The 23,232-nt window shown below is 38.1% G+C and overlaps 1 protein-coding gene across 1 annotated transcript in view; it reads right to left on the bottom strand.

Moving 5' to 3' along the window:
• LPCAT2 (lysophosphatidylcholine acyltransferase 2) overlaps positions 1 to 23,232 on the bottom strand; it is a 108,681-nt gene that overhangs the window by 63,758 nt on the left and 21,691 nt on the right. The window contains exons 2-8 of the mRNA XM_007947948.1: positions 17,957 to 18,096; positions 13,047 to 13,264; positions 11,611 to 11,723; positions 9,100 to 9,160; positions 7,691 to 7,749; positions 4,085 to 4,119; positions 1,020 to 1,074 (exon numbers count right to left, since the gene is read on the bottom strand). Of these exons, the coding sequence (XP_007946139.1) occupies positions 1,020 to 1,074; positions 4,085 to 4,119; positions 7,691 to 7,749; positions 9,100 to 9,160; positions 11,611 to 11,723; positions 13,047 to 13,264; positions 17,957 to 18,096 (681 nt within the window). The remainder of the gene's footprint in view (positions 1 to 1,019; positions 1,075 to 4,084; positions 4,120 to 7,690; positions 7,750 to 9,099; positions 9,161 to 11,610; positions 11,724 to 13,046; positions 13,265 to 17,956; positions 18,097 to 23,232) is intronic.

The following is a 23,232-nucleotide window of genomic DNA, read 5'->3' as shown; positions in this document are numbered from 1 at the left end:
CACTGAAACTCATGGCGACCCCTCCTTGGGTTTCTGAGGTGGTATCACTACGGAAGTAGATTGTCCAACCTTCCTTCCGAGGAGTGGCTGTTGGGTTTGAACTGGCAGCCTCCTGGTTAGCAGTCAAATGCCTTAGGTACTACACCACACTAGAGCCAACTAAATTCTGAATTCAGGATTCAACTACATCAGACTCAGAAACTGAGCCAATCTAAAACCATCTTCAGAGTCTTAAAAATCTCGCCAGAATTTTCAGAACTTTCTAATTACTCCACCCACCCACCCCACCCTAGAGACTCTGTCCAGTGAATGAATGATTTACAAGCTGCCTCCCAGATAAAATGTCCCCAGATTTTCCATCTGCATCATGAATTCCCTAAGGTAGGCCTTCCCACCTCTCTGCCTCTCATCTACACCCCAAGGTGCATCCCTCAGCTTTCACAGAACACACTCTTCAAGGAGTTATATGGCTCCATCAGCCGCTGCGGCTCCTTTGTCAGGGTGTGAAACCATGACGCAGGCAGAAGGCCCGTCATTCAACCTGGCAGAGGCCAACATCAGAAGGAATAAGAAAAGTGAGAACCACTGCCCCAGAACAGTGTGTCTCACAATGTGACAGTCATAACCGCCTTTTTTCAATGAAGTGGAATCAAAAATACTAGAGCAATGTGCATAAGTACTTTTTTTGTAATTCACAAAATATTTTTCAATAATATTTATATTAAAAAAAAAAGAAGAGAGAGACAAGAAAGAGATAGAAGTAGGTGATATAAATCTGACCAACCAAGGTGGTTGCAGTGTGGAAGCACTTCAAAGTCACAGGTGTTCTGTAACATGATTCTAAGGGCTACATCTACCAGGCTAGGTTTAGGCACACAATTTGTAAAAGACCATAGCTTATTTTAAAGGTGGTGGATTTAACTTCAAGCCTTTCTCTGTCTGGTCTCTCTGGCCTAGAAATCCAAAAAGATTGTAAAGGCCAAGTTTCAAGCTCCAAGGCAACCTTCTGAACAACTTACCTCAACTTCCACCTTCGTGAAGGGCTGGCAGAAAGTGAGCATGCAAAGTTGAATGCTGAAGAGAAAAGATGGAGAGTTCTCTTTTCATGGTATTACAAGTATCATCTACTGGCATTCAACAATCCTTTTTTTCACACTTCCCCTTCCTTTTGTCATGCTTCATATATATTATTTTGCTTTTATCAATGCCACACTGCGAATATAACCCTTCTTGGGCTTAGACAACCATTCCTGATATTTAAAGTGAAATCACCAAAGGCGATACCAACTATGTATGTGTGAGTCAGAGCTGCAGCTCAGCTGACTAAACCCCAAATTTGAAGTCTCCTTGGCAACAAGGACTCATAGGCCTAATTCCCCAGGGACACTATCCAAGGCTACATTTTGAGGTATAGAAATAAAATGTGTTTATAAGCAGACTCCAGAATAGAACATTACATTTCTAAATTCTTTTCTGATATTAAAAACAATCAGTGAGCCTTTCCTTAAAAGCAGAAACCTTATCATAATTGTCTCAGTACCTAACAAAAGTTTTAGTTATGAGGAAAATTGCTGAAAAGTTTCAAATTTCATTGGGAAGCCAGACAAAGACTTTTGTTACAGTGGTTAACCAACACTCTCAAATATAATTTTTGGAATAGTTGTTCCTACTTGTAGGCTTGCAATACATATTTAGCCTCCCTGGATAAGACTTCTACGGAATTTTTAGTTTAGCCTTATTTAGACAGATGATCAAGAAATCGGGCAGAATGTATTAGACTACACAGTTAAGAAAACAACCAATCAATCTATTTTCCTAGTAATAAATTAATGTATGATTTATCTGTAAATACCAATCAAAGGGGTAGTTAATATAAGGAATTTAAACAAGGAAGTTAGCTAAATGAAGGAATTTAGGAAACAGGAGAATTTAGGCAATCAGAGACTTCATAACTAAGTATAAATTGTTAATGTAAGTGTCAGTTCTCAAACTTTCTGTCTGAAAGAGGAAAAAGATTTTATTATTAACCAAGCAAATAAGGTCAATCTACATTATCCACCATAGAGTAAACTGTTTTTTTAATGAGTTAAAATAAGCTTTGGAATTCAATTATTTGTTAGATGCATGTTCTGTTCTATAAATTCTGAATGTTGTAAAGAAAACAAACTCCTCGTAAGATCTCATAAAATCTGTCTTGCCCACACTACAGACAAGCCAAACAACACTGACGCAAAACAGCTTCTTCAGACCTGCCTCTTCTCTAAATTTACTCCCTGCCTCTCTTCTCCCTTAGGACATACTCTGTGGCTTAAATTAAAATCTCTCCCTTAAGCTCTGATTCCAGAGCAGCACCAGAAGCAAGAGCAATGGACAGAACTGCATGAAGCAGACCCGAAGACAAAGGTGAAAATGAGATTTGTTATATAGACCAGCACAGTGCTGCATTTGGACAAAACAAAGGTATGCCTTTGAAAGTTTTTGCATTTGTTTATAGGTCCCAGGAAATCCTCTAACTCTTGAAATATTTTTTTCACTGTCTTTTCCTGAATATTCTCCCCTACTTTCTTTCTCCCTTTATCACATACTTCCCAAGTTCGAAGGCTGGATTAACCAAACCAAACCACTCAATTTTCTACCCCTCATCAATCCCCCTTCCAGAGAAGCCTTCTTCTACTGCATCTTCACATCCACCTGGATGGTTGCACAACCAAAAAGAGTCACAGTGACCACAGTGTGAAGCCAAAGGCACCATCTCTGTAAGGAACTTAACTAATAAAGACCCAAAGGATGGGAAATACCAATATGCTACCCATCCAATTTTCAGGCCCATATTTGTCTAAAATATCCTCTTATTACTAGCTTCTCTTAATTTCCCCTCTGTAGAAAAGCTGAAAACAAGGACCTCAAATCCAGTAGGACAATGAAAATATTTTCTAGCTGAATGAAGAAATTGATTTCCTAGAAAGTTATACAAAATATAACGTCTAGATATCCTTTGCAATTTTTGTTACTTCGGGTGCTGTTGGCTTAATTTCAAGTGCCAAGGACTGAAGCATAACAGAAGCATAAGTATCTCATGTGTGTTAATGTTTATTCCACTGGCCCATTGGTTACCTATTCTAATTTAAATGAATTATTTGAAAGCAATATACACACATACAGAAAAAAAATGGAGAAACTAAGTATGCAACATAAAAAAAAGGAAAAACTGCAATTCTCAGAAGTTTGTTGGATGATTTAAGAGGTGTCTAATGACCACCACGTGCTTGAAGGCAATGATGATTTCCCTTTAAATATTGTCAAGTGGTTGTCACCTACCCATCACCCATGATATCTGAGCTCTGTGCATAGCACAAATCAAAAAGCACTACTGGCTAAGTCCCTGGGGAAAGTTTTCAAATCCAGGTGTCTCAGGTGGCTCTCACCAAAATTTAAACAAGTTCAGATTTATCCAAGGGGAACCAAACAAAGCATTTTCCTGAGAGAAAATAAGACTCTACATGTTGGGTTCTTTTTAAAAGACTCTCTCACTGTAGCTTGCTTATTAGTGAAACTGCATTCCCTGCCTCTCTTCAGTGCTGACAGAAACTGCTGATCCCTATGCTTTTAAAATCCAAGAATGGAACTGAAAGCTTGGTTGGCTATTTTCTTAACGCAAATCAGACACATCATAACTATTTCCGGCTATATGACTAAAGTGCTCTGGGCTGTTCAAACCAATACAGGAAAGTAAGTAATGGTGGAGACATTAGATAATAAATCTGCAAAGGAAATGAAACTACAGAATTGAAGCTAAGTATGATGCAAACTAGGCCACTAGAATGTTCCTTAAGAACTCGTCATGAGAACATGATAGCTGATGAGAATTCTGCACAGAGAGATCCCAGAGATTAGTGGGAAAGACAGTGATGTTCTCTGCAGAGACCTCTCAGTTATAAGATTTAAGATTCTGATTAGAAGTCTTCACGTTTATAAAAGCCAGACTTTTATTTAAAAAAAAAAAAAAATCTTTCTTCTTCACTAAAATTTACATAAACTAATAAGCAACTAATTAATTTATATAAACTAATAATAAGCAACTTACAATGTATATCCTTGCCACGTCCAGGTCACAGTATCCTACAATAATAAAAGTAGTTAAACTGTTAGTCCAGAGAAAAAAAATTACCAAATAAAACAAAAATTTTATTTTAATATTTGTAGTCATTTATTTTTTCCTGAAATAAAAAGCAATATGAATATTATTATATTAAACAACACTATTAATTAGTAATAGTATCAATCATCAGTGAGTTGATTTACTAATCCTTGGTTTAATATAGCTACATAGGAAGATCTGTCTTCCTTAGTTCACCACTTGTTTTTTAAATGTAGACAAGTTGCTCTAAATTTTTTTATAATTTTTTAAATTATTGTGCATGCTTAGTTATTTTTCACTCCTAATATGAACATACATAGATGACTGATTTGCTTGTAAAAACCAGACTTGATCAGTTCTAAAGGAAAAAAAAAGAATTATTTAGGAGAAAAGATTAAAATACTGTATAATCAAATAATTTGAAAATATGATAAATTCAAACCTATAGGCAGGAGTACACTGAGTTAAAGTTTGATAGATTTTTATTTCTTTTAAAAACTTTTGTTGTTGCTGCTGTTGTTGAGAACACACAGCAGAATATACACGCACTCAGCAACTTCTGCACACGCCGCTCAGTGACGATGACCACTTTCTCCCAGTCGGCAGCCATTCTCACCCCCATTTTCTGAGCTGTTCCTCCCCTGTTCACATAAACTCATTGTCTATCTAATCTTTTGAGTTGCTTTCTCAGTCTGATCCCATACACAGAGTTCCTACAAGAACATAATACTCAAGGCAGACATTTTTTAATACTTAACCTAAACTCTGGTAGCATAGTGCCTAAGGCACTTGACTGCTAACCAGAAGGCTGGCAGTTCAAACCCACCAGCCACTCTCGGAAGGAAGATGAGGCAATCTACTTCTGTAGTGATACTGCCTCGGAAACCCAAGGAGGGGTTACTATGAGTCTGATCCGACTTGATGGCACATAACAACGACAACTAGTTGGTTTAAGGAAGACTTCAAAATGCAGAACAGAACTTCAAATTCTTGTAGAATCAAGACTTTCTGGAACACCAAGGCTGGATGAACACCAAAAACAATTGCCCTAAGATATAATCTTTAAACTTAAACAAAAAATAACCCCTGAAGTCAATTTTTTTAAAAAAAAAAAAAAAAAAAAGGTCCAAGTTTGAGAAACTAGCCACTGAGTAGAAAGTTAAATGGAACAGGAACTCTCAAATTTCAGCATCACAGATAATAATTTTCCAATTGCTGTCAAGTCGATTCTGATTCCTGGTGACTCGAGGGGTACAGGAGGAGAACTGTGCTCTGTGGAGTTTGCAATGGATCCCCAAGCCTTGTTCTGAAGTGCTTCTGGGTGGACTCCAACCGCCAAGGTTTCAGTTAGCAGGTGAGCCTATTCACTGTTTGTATTACCCAGAGACTTCAATGAAAATTATCTTATGGACAAATATTGCATTAGTCCACTACTGTAACAAGTCAGGGAAAGGTTTATACAGGAAAGGAAATTTTCTTTGTTGGTTACCAGGGATGGGAGGGAAGAGGAGGGAAAATTTCTAGATAAGTTGAAAATATAAATAAATAATAAATACATATACCTCGACTCAAAGCAACTCCTCCTTGGGTTTCCGAGGGGGTAGCAGTATCTCTACAGAAGTAGATTGCCCAGTCTGCCTTCCGAGGAGTGGTTGGTAGGTTTGAACCACCAGCCTTCTGGTTAGCAGTCAAGTGCCTTAGGCACTACGCCACCAGAGCTCCTAATAAATATTTATATATATATAAAATTTATCTATATAACATATGATTTATATATATATTATGTATATACAAATATATATAACATATATTGTATATATTTACATATATAATATATACATACATATAGGGTTACCGAGGGTAGGAGGAAGGCGGAAAGGGGAAGCTTTTGTTTAGGAGGTACTGAGTTTATGCTAATGGTGGTAGAGCATTCTGGGAAAAGATCGCAATCATCGTGGCACAACATGAAAAAAGTCATCAATGTCCCTGAGCTGTAAATGTGGAAGCTGTTATGTTGGCAAATGTCTTGTGTATGTTTTCGCCACAATAAAAGTGAAAAAAAAAAAAATCTGCTGCCTTTTTATGTCCATTCCCTAGTAAAGAAAGTTCTTCTTAGAACCAAAAACATACTCCTTCCTTATATGTTGTTGTTATTTGCCGTTGAATCGGCCCCAACTCATAGGGACCCCTCCTTGGGTTTCCAAGGCAGTATCACTATGGAAGTAGATTGCCCAACTTTCCTTCTGAGGAGTGGCTGGTGGGTTTGAACCACCAGCCTTCTGGTTAGCAGTCAAGTGCCTCAGGCACTATGCTACCAGAGCTTCTCTTCCTCATATATATATATATAATTATTATTATTATATTATTTTCTTTAGGAAAAATGGTGTCCCAATCAGCAATGTCCCCAGCTGGAGTGGACAGAAACTATTCCTGAGCTAACTCTGAACTTTATATACCATGCTGTGGTAGTTCAGTTTGTGTGTCACCTTGGCTGGGCCTGGTTGAGTGGCTGGGCAACTGGTGGTAGTTATTCCCCATGATAAGACTGGTAATCAACTCCATGGTGGAATCTACTATGAGCAGCTGAGTAGCTGCCTTAGGGAATGTGGTCTCCTTCCTGTATATAAGCAGAAGAAGCCTTGGGGAATGGTCTCTAGCTTATGGCACGCTTGGGCTCTGCATGTAGCCATGTCGTTGTTAAGCAGTCTGCCATGCTCTGCTGACCTGGGGACTTACAGTGGACTTGAATTAATGGCCTGCCATATGGTTTGGTAACATCAGGACTGTGCCTTGTTACTTGTCAACCTTGGGCTTGTCAGCCTCAGCAGCCAGAAGCTGTCTGAGTGAAGAAAAGCCTCTAGCTCCAGTGGGCCCGGAGCAGGAGGCAGAGCTGAAGCCCAAGACTGAGGGGCTTTCACCCAGCCCCTAGAGCCTGGCACTTTGAACTTGGACTTAAAGCCTCCAAACTGTAAGAGAATAAACTCCTGTTTGTTAAGGCCATCCCATCTGTGGTATATTCTTGTCAGAGCGGCACTAGGTAACCAGAACACACGCTAAGTTCTTTTCAGGTATTATTTAATTTAGTTAAACAAGTTATCAAGGGTCACACAGTTAGTAAGTACTGAACCAGTAATTAAATGCCAGGTCTTTCCCAAATTTATACTATTATTTCAATCCTTCTCCACCAGGAATGGTCATTGAAAAAGGAAGTTTACTTCTGGGTAAGTGAAAATCACAAATTCATGCATGTTTTCTAATGTTCCTTCTACTGAGACCCTGAATCTGAGACTTCACACCATCAGAGCGACAACAGAGTGGAGGCTAAGGAAATGTCTTCCTGAATCTTAGTAATAACACAGTATTTCAGTGGTTTTAACAAATATGTGCCTGTCTTACAAAAATTTAAAAAGTAAATGTGATAAACTGAATGAGTGAGTCTACTCATTTACCTACTTGTTTATCTATTCATACCTTATTTAAATATTAAAAGTAGTCCTAGGGAACTTGTGCTGTTTGGAATGCTTATCTTCCACAATAAAACATGATGCTTACCAGTTTGTTTGGGTATCTGATGAGTATTGGCTGCACTGGAACTCCAGGAATGAAGGCTCCTAGAACCACAATGAAATTTTATGATGTGTTGTTATTCTAAGAAGAGTTATACAATAAAGAAAAAAAGAAATGGTATATTGGGGATTTTAAGAATATAAGAAATCATTTTCCAAATGTCGATAAATTCCTAGCACTGACCAAAACCAGGGATTTTTAAAATTCAGGATTATTTAAGCAAAATATTAAATACTGTGCCTAAGTCACTTAAAATATTGACTTATACCCCCACTTGTTTTTACTTTCCAAATACCTATGTTTGATAGGATTGAGAAAAGAGGAGGGGGGGATGACAAAATCAAAGCAAAGAGAAAATAAGGAGAAGACTATCCAGAGAACAGCAAATGCTTGAAGCAAGGACACCACACCTGCGAAGTGAAGCACACCTTTGGCTCTGAGCAGTCAAGCAGCCAACACAAAACATCGGAAAGTACAACAAATTACTATGAAACTTGCGTTCAAGACTTAACAACGTTAAAGAAGGAGTGAACCTTGGAAGGCATTTCAAACATTATAAAGGTAATTGTGATAGTTGGAGGTGTGTGTCAACTTGGCTGGACCACAATTCTGTGTGGTTTAAGTAATTGTGATGTGGGTGGTTCCAATGATGGGATTAGATATATATGTTCTGAGCAGCCAATCTGTTGAAAGGGAGTTTCCCTAGGGGTGTGGCCTGCTTCCAGTATATTTATGGACATCCTGGGAAAAGAGACACTCTTCTGTGGATCAGGATTCTATTGTGCTGCCTACAACTGTCCGTGGGAGATCTTGGATTCATCATTCGTTGGAGTCAACAGCCGCCATTATACTGCCTGCCAACCTTGAGCTCCTCAGCCCCTGCAGCTGTGTGAGTTGGGAAAAGCCTCCAGCTTGACATTTGATCCAAGAACTTAGGACTTGCCAGCTTCTATAAGTGTGCAAGCCATTTTCCTAAGATAAATTTCTCTTTCTCTCTCTCTATAAGCTTTACTGGTTTTGTTTCTCTAGAGAACCCAGTCTAACACAGTAATGAAATAGGTTTTCTCTTTGGTGGCATAGGACCCCAAGGGTCTGTGAGGATGTCCTTCAAGACAAAAATAAATAAATAAACCTACCAGTGGTTTCTAACCCCGCAGCCCCAGGTGCACCAAACATACACAAAGGAGAGGACACTCCAGGGAGGAGGAGGGTGTGGTGGCAAAACCGGAAAGTAAAGGAGTAACTTCTGTGATTTTACAACGTTAAAAACTTCTATCAGAAAAGAAGAAATGTTCAGAGCAGCCTAAAGAAGAGTTATTTTGTGTACTGCTGTGGAATCATGTGAGAAAGTTCCCATGCTGATGTGTCACAATAGGTAATTTAATTTATCTCACCTGGTTTAAAGGTAATCAAACAGGAGCGATTAGTACAAGTACCCTCTGGGAAAACTAGTATCTTGGGAGAAAAGGAATACATTTAATATTTCAGTCTACTTAATAGATTACCTTTTTATGAGCTTTCTTATGACTTTACAAATAGCTGCCAATTCTTAAAAAAAACAAGGAAAAATGCAACAAAAGGCTAATACTTGATTCCAATGAAAACTAGAACTTAGTTTTCCATGAAAACAAATGCAGTCTGACAAAATAAGATAATCAGAAAATGGATTTAAGCTTTGAACAGAGAATATACTTGTTTCTTCATGATGATACTAATGATCTACAAAAACTTCAAAGAAGATGGAGACCTTGAGTCATGGTCAAAGAGGATATGAGGCCATATGCTGCTATCCATCTTTAACCAAATCACTTCCTGTATCTTTGCTTCAGTTTTCCCATTACATGATATTCACTCCCACAACATACATTTTAGAGCTGTCTTGAGGACAAGGAAGGAAACAAAATTTGCTTTATGTGTACTTGAACTAGTTGAAATATGGAATATAACTTAATATCTTTTTTTAGGAAGTATGTTTAGCTTTGAATGTACTTCCTATGCTTTCCATGTGAAAGATACTCAATATAGTTAATCTCCCCATTAACGGAATAAAAAAGCAGCTGGATTTTATGAAGCTTTTAGAAATCCCAAAAACAAACGCACTGCCACTGAGTTGTCTCCAACTCATAGTGACCCCTCCTTGGGCTTCTAAGGCAGTATCACTACGGTTGCCCAACCTTCCCTCCGAGGAGTGGCTGGTGGGTTTGAACCACCAGCCTTCTGGTTAGCAGTCAAATGCCTTAGACACTATGCCACCAAAGCTCCCTTTAAGAAATTAGCAGTGAGTAAATTAATAAGTATACAAAACCAAAAAAGAAAAACCTTATACTCATAGCAGTTAGCAATGTGTATTTTATAAAAGTTAGAGAAGAAAAATACTAGGCTAAATTGTTACAACTGTCTAATTGTTAGTTATAAAATAAAAACTATGAATAGGTGTAATGCCAACCTCCATAATTAAAAAAAATTATGACTTCATATGACAGTAATATATATCAAATATTATTCATTCAATGGAAATTCTATAGTTACACTATAATTAATGTATGTAGAAGGAATCATAAAATCTTGGTGTGGAAGAGGCATTAAAAGTCAACATAACATTTCTAATGCTTGAATTCTTTCTACAATATCCCCCCCAAGTGGTTGCTTGGCCAATGCTTTTTAAAAAGTCCAGAAAGGGAATCCAAAGCAGACCATTCTTCAACATGAGCTAAATGGGCTAACCTCGGTCTACTTGTTATCTCCCACATACCACTCCTAGATATATATTCCTTGGCTACAAAGGGAGCTCTGGTAGCATAGTGGCTAAGACACTTGCCTGCTAACCAGACGGCTGGCGGTTCAAACCCACCAGCCACTCCTTGGAAGGACGGTTGGGCAATCCTACTTCCGTAGTGATACTGCCTCAGAAACCCAAGGAGGGGTCGCTATGAGTTGGGTTTGACTCGACGGCACATAACAACAACAACAACAACAAAGAGAAAAACAAAAACTGCCAGCTTTTTGCAATCATTCTTCACATGGATTGGTTTCTAAAACCTCCTGGTTGGTCATACTCCTCTTAGTAGTTTACCATCTTCATGTCATCATGAGTGGCCAGATTGCCACAAGGCCATTTTTTTTCTTCTCAAGATCAAGGAGGCAAAGGTAGAGAGGGGCTTATCAGAATCTCCCATGAGGCTTTCTTTATGCAACATATACTATCCATCCCACATCCTCAAAATATCGGGTCATTGTGGGGGAAGGGGGGTGGTGACGCATAGCTTGAAAAAGTCCTACAGGCGATTTTGATATGTACATGAATTGACAAGCACTACCTAAATATACAAGGAGCTCTGGTAGCATAGTGCCTAAGGCACTGGACTACTAACCAGAAGGCTGGCGGTTCAATCCCACCAGCCACTCCTCGGAAGGAAGGTTGGACAATCTTTCAGTAGTGATACTGCCTTGGAAACCCAAGGAAGGGTCGCTATGAGTTGGGTCTGACTCGATGGCACACAACAACAACAACAACAACATCTAAATATACTTCAGATAAGATCAAAGATCCTATTCACCTTGTCAGTAAACTCAGCATATTGTTGAGTACAACTGGGCATTAGTATCTCATCTCTAAAATGGTAGTTTGATTCAGAGGTAGAGAATTATTTTACATGACATAAAGTTAAAGTATGGTTCAGAGTCAGGAGAATTTAAAAAAAGAAAAAAGATATATTTATGTCCCTGGAGTATCACCTGGGGAAGAGACTTCCTAGTATTCACTGCTTCATCTATTCTGCATCTATTCTGCAGAAGACACCTAGCATAGATGCCAGATATTGCTATCTCTGGATCCAAATGAGTATATTTACGAAATTACAATAATAAACTCTCAGTATTTTAAATGAACATCTACTGTGGTTTACCTGGGGCCATTCCCCTCTTGAGGTTGCTCGCTTTTTTATTTCATTTATTGTGGTTTTTCGTGAATCCGGATCTACACGGGAGACCAACACTGGTTGCAAAGCCCGTAACAATCCTTTAAAATAAACAAGAAAAACATAAGCAAACAATTTCTCTCTTTTTAGTTTTATTTGATTTTTTTGTCTGAAGCTACTGGGGCAATGATAATGGATAAATAATTAAAACAAATTTGACAGGAAATTAAAATGATAGTACATCAGAAAAAAAAAAAAAAGCAACTAAAAAAACCAACCCTCCAATTCAAAGTTCATTAGAACTTAAGTTTCTAGTTTCCAAAGAAGAGGTGAATGTTTATACCTAAAGCCACTTCACTGATTTAACAAAAATAAGTAGCAAGAACATGAAAGGAAGCAAATATAATTTTTTCCCTCGAAGTTCTCTTCACAATTGTCATTAAACCTTTGGAATAGATTACAAGTTTATCTTGTTTTATTGTAGGAATAATATGAAAACTGATGATGCGAATTCACAGTACAGATAATATAGGGAGAAATTATTATTCATTTTACTAAAATTTTCAGCAAAACATCCTTCTATGTAAGTAACTTCCTACCACATGCAAAATAAGCCTCAATTTACCAAAAACATATTGCCACACAACTTTTCAGGAACTAGTTATATTATACAAAACAAAGTAGTTACTTTTTTTTTTTCCCCTAAGTGTCTTTCTCAGCCGAATGACAAAGCTATAGGAACTAACACTACTTCTCCAGAGCACCAAGGCAACATCAGGCAACTTTCACAGCCACTCTCTCATCACTCGATGTTTGCCGTAATCTTGGGACAACCGGGAGCAGTTACTTGGAGACTAGTACTTTAGGGAGAGACCAAAGCATCTGGTGGGAAAAACATTTCACTTGCTTCATTATTTTTTATGGCAGGAAGCACTTATTGTTCCACATCATAATTTTCAAAGAGTTACACACTGATCCCTCATGGAGATTCTGGGGTAATGATGAAGAAAACAGAGTTAGAAGAAAAGACACAATGCCTTTATCAGTCTAAGAAGCTGAAGAGAAATTTCTGAGGCAATAGGTAAACTGGGTCTTTTCACAAACTCTTTAGTTAAACTCTCTCAGAAAAATCAAGCATGTCTGCTATTTAAAAATTGGTCTTTCAGTCACATATAAGAAAAGACATGATGGTACAGTAACAAAGAGGGGTTTTAAAAAGAATTATGAGGGTGCAGGCAGGGAAGTCTCTAATCCTTTTTCATAAATTCATTCTTTCAATATAGTATCCTCATGAAAAAGAAGAAATGCACTTCATATGTTTTATTATTTTAAAATTTCTTAACAAAGCCTACCAATAAATTTGATATGACTTGAAAATTTAAAGTGTGAGCACGAAAATACTTTGTCACCTCACAAGTACTTACTGCCAATCAGAGGCACGTGTGCATTCTCATTTCGAGACACCATAGAAGGCAGCCCAGCTACGATGCAGGCAATTCCATCGAAGAACGTTGAATGAGGGGCAACAACAAAAATTGGTGCCTCTAAAGGGCTTGCAATCTTCCCTTTCACAGTAACTATAAACCCCATTGAGAAGAACATGGCCTGGCCCAGAAACTTCAAAGCTGGTTGAGTAACTTTCCTTTGAAAATAAATTTCAAAAAGACATAATTAGCTTTGCCAACTAAAGCTAACAACAGGGATTTACTCTAAAATATAAGAAAACCAAAACATGTCAGAGCACTTTATTTTAAAATATGTGCTAAGAAGAACAGCTAACACATGGAATTCTGTCTTCCAGGCATTGCTCTAAGTGCTTTATGTGTATTAATTTATTTCATCCTCAGTACAATCTTGGGAAGAAGCTATTACTATTATAGTCCTATTTTACAGATGAGGAAATAAGGCACAGAGCAGTTATAGTAATTTGCCCAAGGACACACAGCTATAAAGTGGTTACTACAACGTCATAAGAATATGTTTTCAACATGCCTCCCTTACTGAGACATTGAAATGAATACCAAAAACCACAACCAAACCCACTGCCATCGAATTGGATCCGACTCATAGTGACCCCTCCTTGAGTTTCCAAGGCGGTATCTCTACGGAAGTAGATTGCCCAACCTCCCGAGGACTGGATGGTGGGTTTGAACTGCCAGCCTTCTGGTTAGCAGTCAAATGCCTTAGGCACTACGTCACCAGAGCTCCTACCCAAATGAGTACTGCCATTCAAAGTAGTCACCGTGGGAATCTATTTGTGCAATGAAGATGGTTCTAGTTCCCAAAACATTTTTAGAACTCTCATGCTGAAAACTTCCTGAGTTATTTTAGGAATAACTTCTCAAAGTAAGCCTCATTATCTATAACCAGAGTTCTTATACATCATCAGAAAACTTAACAAGTGAAGTCACTACCTCCCTCACTTCCTTGGAACAGAGATGCACATAAACCACTCTAGAAATTTAATTGTTGACTTAAGCAAAAAAAAGAAATCAGCCATTAAGAATTAATTAATCAAACTGTGCCAGGAATGATGCCTGGCACATGAGACAAGTAAGATCCAGTCTCTGTCCTCAGTAAGTTCAGTGGAGGAGGGAAATAGTAACATGGTTCTAGTGATGCAAATGCAGGATGCACACATCCATCTGTAAACACAGGATGCACATATCCATATGTAAATAAGCATGTAGCTTTTCACCAAAAAAAAAAAAAAATACATGTACCTTCTCACACACAAGACATCCAATAGGAGCTTTCAAAAATAGGCTTCTTTCAATGTTTCCTTTTGTTATACATGGGGTCACCAGGAGTTGGAGCCCAGTCTATGGCAACTCTCTAATTCTCCCCACATTCTTGTTACAATATAGAGAGGCGCTATTGGCAACTAGCTACCGAGGAAGTTCCTGTAACTTTTATTTCACAGCAAGGAAAGGTGAGACACAGAAGAACAAATTACTTTTTCAGAGGCAAAGGGAAATGCCTGTACTCCCTCTCTTCCCTTTCAGTTTAGAGATGAAATTCCTATTTGTATAAAGATATAAAGAGTACCTCCTCATTGAATTTCCACACCTCCCATTTTTAATCTATAGCAGTGTACCTTCTGACAATTACATTCTCAAAAGATCTCATATTCAAAGGCATTAAACACTTTTATTTAAATGTTAAAAGAATGGTTAAAAATCTGGTGCAACGTAACTGCAACATTACCTGTTTAAGAGGAGGTAGAGGTACTTTATTAATTGATGAAAGTAGAACTTTTTTTTCTTAACATTTATTAAACCTGTTTGCTGCATCTTTTTATTTGATAACTATAGATACATAACAAACACCTGCCATTTCAACATTTTTTAGATGGATTATTCAGTGACATTAATAGCATCCATCATGTTGTACCATCATCACTGCCATTCATTTCCAAATTTTTCCATCACCCTGATTAGACACTTGATGACCTCAGAGCAAAGACTACTCATTCCTCATCCTAGATTTTCATACACTATTAACAAAAGAAACCAAAGAGATCATCTGAAAGGAACTTGAGAGTTATGAAAAACATTCCTTTAAGAATTTTTTATACTATGAACCCTTGAGTTATAAAACAAAGGAGTATGATTTGCAAGGACTAAGGTGCTGTTAGTTCTCTGGGGCACTGCTACCACTGGGTTCGATTCTACTTCAAACCAACTTGTCGCCTTTTGTTCACTAGAACATGAAATGAACAGATTATATACTTCGTAAGAAGTTTCATGAATAAAAATTTTTGTAGGATGTATCCTCATTTAAGACTTGGATGAAGGAAGCAGACTCTTTGCTGCATAAATAAATAACCCCACGATTTCAGAGAACTCAACAGTACCCTAAAGCCTATCGATGGATTCCTACAGAATCCATGGATTCTGCATGAAGAGCCTCCACTTTGCAGATGTACCAATGGCCACAACTTGGTTCTGCCTAAGTGGAATTGCCCTTTACCCGTATCTTTATTAATACATCATCAATCAGTTCCCTGCCACTATGCTAATTAGATAGTGCTTCATAAGCATTTCCATTCTACCTCAATGCTAATATTTTTTTAAATCTAGGCTATATTTATTAATGGGAGCTCTGGTAGCGTAGTGCCTAAGGCACTTGACTGCTAACTAGAAGGCTAGCAGTTCAAACCCACCAGCCACTCCTCGGAAGGAAGGTTGGGCAATCTACTTCCATAGTGATACCACCTCAGAAACCCAAGGAGGAGTCATTAGGAGTTGGGTCCAACTCAACGGCACATAACAACAACAACAACAACAATATTTATTAATAAGTATTATTAATAATAATTGCTAAAGTAGCTAATAAAACAATATTACAATGTTGTTTTGTTATTAGGTGCAGTCAAATTGGTTCCAACTCATACTGACCCTACAGACATCAAAACAAAACTTTGCCCCATCCTCTGCCACCCTCACAATCTTTGCTATGGTTGAGCCATGGTCAGAGCCACTGTGCCAATCCATCTCACTGAAGGTCTTCCTCTTTTCGTTGACCCTCTATTTTAACAAGCATCATGTCCTTCTCTAGGGATACCAAGTCCTTCTCCTGACACGTGAGACAAAGTCTTGCCATCCTCACTTCTAAGGAGCATACTGGCTGTACTTCTTCCAAGACACATTGGTTTGTTCTTCTGGAAGTCCCCGGTGTGTTCACTAATGTATTCTTAGTATTCACTAGTGTATTCTTCACTAATGCTGTAAGTCAAACACATCAATTCTTCTGCGATCTTCTTTATTCATTATCCAGTTCACACATGCATATGAGGTTACTGAAAATGCTATGGCTTGGGTCAGGCATACCTTAATCTTCAAAATGATAGCTTTACTTTTCAACACTTTAAAGAGATCTTTTGCAGCAGATTTGCCCAATGCAAGTCTAATTTGCCCATTTGATTTCCTGACTGCTGCTTCTATAGGCCTTGATTGTGGGTGCAAGTAAAATGAAATCCTGGACAACTTCAACCTTTTTTCCATTTATCATGATAGTGCTTATTGGTCCAGTTGTGAGGATTTTTGTCTTCTTTATGTTGAGGTACAATCCATACTGAAGTCTATAGTCTTTGATCTTCATCAGTAAGTGCTTCAAGTCATCTTCACTTTCAGCAAGCAAGGTTGTGTAATCTGCATATTGCAGGTTGTTAATGAGCTTTCCTCCAAATATTGTGTTCTTCTTCATGTAGTCCAGCGTCTCAGATTATTTGCTCACCATACAGAGTGAATATGTATGGTGAAAAGATACAACTGACACACATTTTTCCTGAATTTAAACCACACAATATCCTCTTGTTCCATTTGAATGGTTGCCTCTTTGATCTATGTACAGGTTCCACATGAGTACAATTAAGTATTCTGGAATTCCCATTCTTCACAATGTTATCCATCATTTGTTATGATCCACATAAATGCCTTTGCATAGTCAGTAACACACAGGTGAACATCTTTCTGGTATTCTCTGCTTTCAGCCAAGATTCATCTGATAACAGCAATGATATCCATCATTCCACATCCTCTTCTGAATATGGCTTGAATTTCTGTTCCCTGTCAATGTACTGCTGCTAATCCTTTTTGAATTATCTTCAGCATGTGATATTAATGACATTGTTTGATAATTTCTGCTTTCTGTTGGATCATCTTTCTCTGGAATGAGCACAAATATCACAATACGTGCACTTAATTATACCACTTCAAAACTTGTTTAGAAAGTATAGGTACTGTTGAAAGTCAAAAGCAAGTGAGAAAACTCAGAAAAAGCAAAAGAAAGCCAGGTGATTTGCAGCTGCAATGGTTTCAGGTATTCTAATTGGCTATCTTCCAGAACCAAGGATGCATCACTTTTTGACAGTAACTCAAAAAGCAAGATGTTTTAACATCAGGAAATTATGATTTGTACAGCAGATTATGTCTGGACAGTGATTTCCATGACCAGTTTCTTCTGAACAATAAAAATAAATTATTAAAAATAAGTAAGTAGCAGTTAGTTAGCTAGGACTAGTAATCACTGACTACAATAAAGGAGCCCTGGTGGCCCAGCTGGGTTAAGTGCATGACTGCTACTCAAAAGGTTGGCAGTTCAAACTCACTAGCCGCTCTGTGACAGACAGTGTAGCAGTCAGTTTCCACAAAGATTTACAGCCTTGGAAATCGTATGGGGCAGTTCTACTCTTTCCTATAGGGTCACTATGAGTTGGAATCAACTCGGCAGTAGTGGGTTTGGTTGTGGGTTTTTGGTTTGGTTTGGTTAAACTATGATAAACCCTTCTTTATCTTGATTTACCTAATATTTGGACAAAATTATTTCTTACCTCCTCCAACCTGTTATTGGGTGGATCTGTTTTTCAGGACAGCATGCTGTTGAAATTGCAGCAAAAGGCCATGCCAGTAATAAAATTAATGCAACCAGTAAGACACGAATTGGAAGCAGGATGATTCCAAGAAGGAAAATCTGAAAGTCAAAGTTGACAAAAATGGGTGAATGCACATTATTTTAATGCTGCAGTTAATATGAAAGGAAAGTTTTATGCTACTCATATACAAAACAAGGATGAAATGTGCCCTACTTTGTGCTAGACAATGACCTGAGCACTGAAGATACAAAGGAAAATAAAACATTGTATTTGACCTTACAAAGCCTACTATACGGCAAAAGAAACAGCAAAAAAAAACACAACTATTATAAGATAACTTGATTTGTATTCGATAGAGGTGAACAGAGAAGGCTGGGGAACTGAGAAAAGGAATTCTTGACTTAGCATTCAGGGAAATCTTCCTGGAAGAAGTCTTGAAAGAAAAGCAAAGTTAGCAAGGTTAAAGAGGGAAACTCTTCTTTGAGAACTGTAAGTTGAGGAAGAGTGCTAATAAAGGCATTAGCATGTAAAGGTATGGAAGAAAATGGAAGCTTTTATAAACTTGCTAGTTCTTTACATAAAGAGGTATGTTGTTGTGTGCCGTCGAGTTGGACCCGACTCATAGTGACCCCTCCTTGGGTTTCTGAGGCAGTATCACTACGGAAGTAGATTGCCCCATCTTCCTTCCGAGGAGTGGCTGGTGGGTTTGAACCGCCAGTCTTCTGGTTAGCAGTCAAATGCCTTAGCCACTATGCTACCAGAGCTCCCATAAAGAGGTATAGGAGGATGAAATTAAGAAAAGAAAAAAAAAACTATGAATAAGAATGAAAACAAAAATAAGAATGTTGTTATTAGTCACCAATGACTCGATTCTGACTCATGGTGATACCATGGACACAGTGTAGAACTGCTCCATAGGGTTTTCAATGACTGTGATCTTTCTTCTTTTCTTTATTTTTTATTGTGATTTGGGTACAAATTTACAAAGCAGATTTGTTTTACTCTCAGTAGTTCATGCACATTTGGTTTCATGGCCCTGATTACAATCCCCAACTATAAAAAGCTCCCCTCCCCTCCCCTCCCTGTGACTATCCCTTCCCTCTGCCCTTCTTATCCTTGCATTCCTGTCTGTCCAGCTTTCCCTCTACATGAATGCTACCCCTCTGATGTCTCATGGCTGACAGATCTAAGGGAGGCATCTCCCTAGGGTAGGTGGGTGCATCTCCCTGGGGTAGGTGTTCTGCTTACAGGTCTTTCTACTGTTGGGGTGAGAGCTAATGCATGGACGTGAGTCCATTTCCAGGCCCAAAGGATAACCCAACGCCATAGTCTCAGGGGTTCCACCAGTTTCTATTTGACCAGCAATTCTGGTCATTTTTTTGTTTTTTAATTTTGTTCCACAACTTCCATCCCACTCTATCCAGGATCTCCAATTTTGATCTCTTTCCAGGTGGTTGGCATTGGTAGCTGGGCACCATCTAGTTCTTCTGGTCTCAGGGTCATATAGGCTGAGGTCCTCGTGGTCCATCTTATCTCTGAACTAATTGTTTCCAAATGACTTAGCTTTTCTTCACTCTCCTTTGCTCCAAATAGAGAAGACCAATAGCTGCATCTTAAATGGGTACTCAAAAGCTTTTAGGACTCCAGTCACTACTCACCAAAGCAGGATGTAGAATGAGATTTTTATGTACTATGTTGTGCCAATTGAGCATTATGTCCCCCAAGACTATGGTCCCGAGCCTGCAGGTCCAGTGATTGTTTCCCTCAAGGTGTTTGGTTGTCTCTGAGAAGCTACTCCAACTTTGTCCTCTGTTACTTCTGTAATGTATATGGATAATTTTGTAGCACAAGTACATATGTAAGACTATCTTCAGCCAAATCTATCCTTGGTCTTTGGTATATTCCTGTTCACCTACCCCCACCCGATCGTCTCACCTGTCTATGCATTTACCCATAACATAGTGTATGCTGCCACTGATAATACAATATTGTGCCTGTAATGGAATTTGCCTCTGTTGTCTATATCTTTTGTGCATGTTTCTGTGTCTTCCCTTTCCCCATTGTCCCTGTGCTGGTCACAGACTCTTTCCATACTGCCCCTCCCCTCACCCAAATCAACATGTGACCCCTGATGAGTCCGAAACTCCCCTACTTCCCTCCCAAATCCAGTAACCAACAAAGTGAATTTCCTTCCCTGCATGAACCTTTCCTTAACTTTTTACAATAATGGACTCATATAATATTTATCCTTCTGTGACTTATTTCACTCAGCATAATGTCCTCCAAATTTATCCATGTTGTGAGATGATTCATGTATTCTTCATTATTCCTTAATGTTGCATAGTATTCCATTGTGTGCATGTAATAGTTTGGTTATCCATTCATCTGTTAATGGGCATTTAGATTGTCTCCATCTCTTTGCTATAGTGATTTGTGGTACTATGAATATGGGTGTGTATATGTCTATTCATAGCCTGTCTCTTACTTCTTTAGGGTATATTCCTAGTAATGGAATTGCTGGATCAAATGGTATTTTTATTTTCAGTATTTTTTAGGAAATGCCATACTGTTTTCCACAGTGGCTGTACCATTTTATGGTCCCACCAGCAGTGTATGAGAGTTCCAATCTCTCCTCACCCTTGCCAGCACTTGTTATTTTCTGTCTTGTTGAACTTTGCTATTATTGCTGGATTGAGATAATATCTCACTGTTGTTTTGACTTGCATCTCTCTAATAGCTAATGATCATGAGCATTTCCTCATGTGTTTGTTAGCCACCTGTATATCTTCTTTAGTGAAGTGTCTATTCATGCCCTTTGCCCATTTCTGAATTTGATTGCCTTTTTGGTGTTGACGTGTTGAAGTTTTCTATAAAGTTTAGAAATGAGTCCCTTGACAGATATGTCATAGCCAAATATTTTTTCCCATTCTGTAGGTTCTCTTTCTACCTTTTTGGAGATGTCTTTCGATACACATAAATACTTAATTTTTAAAAGGTCCCAGTCATCTAGTTTCTCTTCCACTGCTTGTGCATTTTGGGTTATATTTGATAGTCTATTCATCCCATAAATTAGGGTCTCTAGATTTGCCCCATTTTATCTTTGATGCACTTTATAGTTTTGGGTTTTACATTTAAGTCTTTGATCCAACTTGAGTTTGTTTTTGTGTATGGAGTGAGGTATGGGTCTTGTTTCATTTTTCTGCAAGTGGATATCCAATTCTGCCAGCACCATTTGTTAAAAAGGCTATCTCTCCCTGATTTAATGGGTTTTGGCCCTTTGTCAAAGATCAGCTATCTACAGATGGATTGGCCTACTTCTGGGTTTTCAATTCTGTTCCATTGGTATATTTGTCGATTGCTGTACCAATACCACACTATTTTGACTACTCTGGCTGTATAGTAGGTTTTGAGATCTGCGAGTCTGAGACCTCCTACTTTCTTTTTCTTCTTCATCAGTGTTTTGCTTATCTGAGGTCTCTTTGCTTTTCATATGAATTCAGTGAATGGTTTTTCCATGTCCTTAAAGAATGTTGATGGAATCTGGATCAGGATTGCATTGAATGTATAGATTGCTTTGGGTAAGACTGACATTTTCACAATATTCAATCTCCCTAACCAGAAGCATGCATTGTTCTTCCAGTTATGTAGATCTCTTGTAGTTAGTTTCTTGTAGTAGCATTTTGTAGTTTTCTTTGTATAGGTCTTTTGTGTCCCTGGTAAGATTTATTCCCAAGTATATTATCTTTTTGGTAGCTATTATAAATGGTATTGTTTTCCTCTTTTCCTTTTCAGAGGTCTCTCTGTTGATGTAGAGGAATCCAACTGATTTTTGTATGTTGACTCTGTATCCTGCCACTTTGCTGAAACTTTCTATTAGTTACAGTTTTTTTTTTTTTTTTTTTTGCCAAGTCTCTTGGGTTTTCTATGTATAGGATCATGTCATCTGCGAACAGAGATAGCTTTACTTGTTCTTTGGCAATTTGGATGCTTTTTATTTATCTTTCTTGCCTTATTAGCCTGGCTAGGGTTTCCAATACAATGTTAAATAGAAGTGATGATAGAGGGCCTCCTTGTCTGGTTCCCATTTGCAAGGGGACTGCTTTGAGCCTTCCTCCATTGACAGTAATGTTAGCTGTTGGTTTTGCATATATGCATATATCCCCTTTATTATGTTGAGGATTTTCCCTTTTATTCTGTTCAGAGTTTTGAACAGGAATGAGTGTTGGATTTTATCAATTGCCTTTTCTGCATCAATTGGCATGTCCAATGCCTGTGATCTTTCTTGATGCTACATAACTTATTTAACTTGTCAAAGAACAAAATCTCCTATCTGTCAGTAGTAAGAACAGAGTTTTATTGAGGAATAGCAATTAAAGTTGGGCAGCACAAAGTGAAAGTACAGTGTGCTCTGCCATTCTGAAAAATGTGGCTAGCCAGCAAGGCCAAATAGGGAGGAACAAATTTAAAACAAACTCAAGCAAAACAAGGTCAACACAAAACACCCAGGGAAATAAAGTAGATCTTCTTTATTAATCTAGATGCTGGTAAGGTTTTAAGAAGAGAACTCAAAGTAGAAGGAGCTATAGACATAACATGTGGTAAAACGTCTAATTGGGATGGAGGATCAGTTTTCTTCTAAGGACTCAGCTTTCTTGAATTACATTACTCTTTGCATTTCTAGTGCATTTCATTTTGGTTGCAGGTGTTAGACAAACATTTCATACAACATTTGATTAATCCTACAATGATCAGTAAAGAAGTTAAAAGAATTAAGCCAGTTTGTAATGTGAAACAAACCAACTAAAAATATCTAGAAAAGGAGCATCAGGTATAGGAGGTACTGAAGTTTTTTGGCAAACAGTCCAGCTTTTTAACAAATTTTCCTGATGTCTTGCTCAACTTCTCCAGTGGTGTTTATCCAAGTGCAGCTAGAGGTATTAACAATAGCACTAGCATATCCTTGCAGGACTAGAAGGAAATAAAGAACTATTATATTGTCTAGTACTACCTTAGCCAGAGATTCTAAAGATCTTTGCTGAGCAGTCATTCTATCTACACAATGTCATCTGCAATCTGAGCCAGGGTTGTAGATAAATTGCAAATGGATTTCACAAGTTGGGTAAAGTACTCAAAGGAACACCTGTCCCACCACCATTGAGTTGTATCCGATTCATAGAGACCCCTCCTTGAGTTTCCGAGGTGGTATCACTACAGAAGTAGATTGCCCAACCTTC

The sequence above is a fragment of the Orycteropus afer genome, unplaced genomic scaffold (genome assembly GCF_000298275.1).
Source record: "Orycteropus afer afer isolate SDZICR_OR568_19922 unplaced genomic scaffold, OryAfe1.0 scaffold00009, whole genome shotgun sequence".
Taxonomy (NCBI): domain Eukaryota; kingdom Metazoa; phylum Chordata; class Mammalia; order Tubulidentata; family Orycteropodidae; genus Orycteropus; species Orycteropus afer.
The sequence above is the reverse complement of the archived record's forward strand: the minus strand, read 5'-3'. Positions and strand labels throughout refer to the sequence as shown.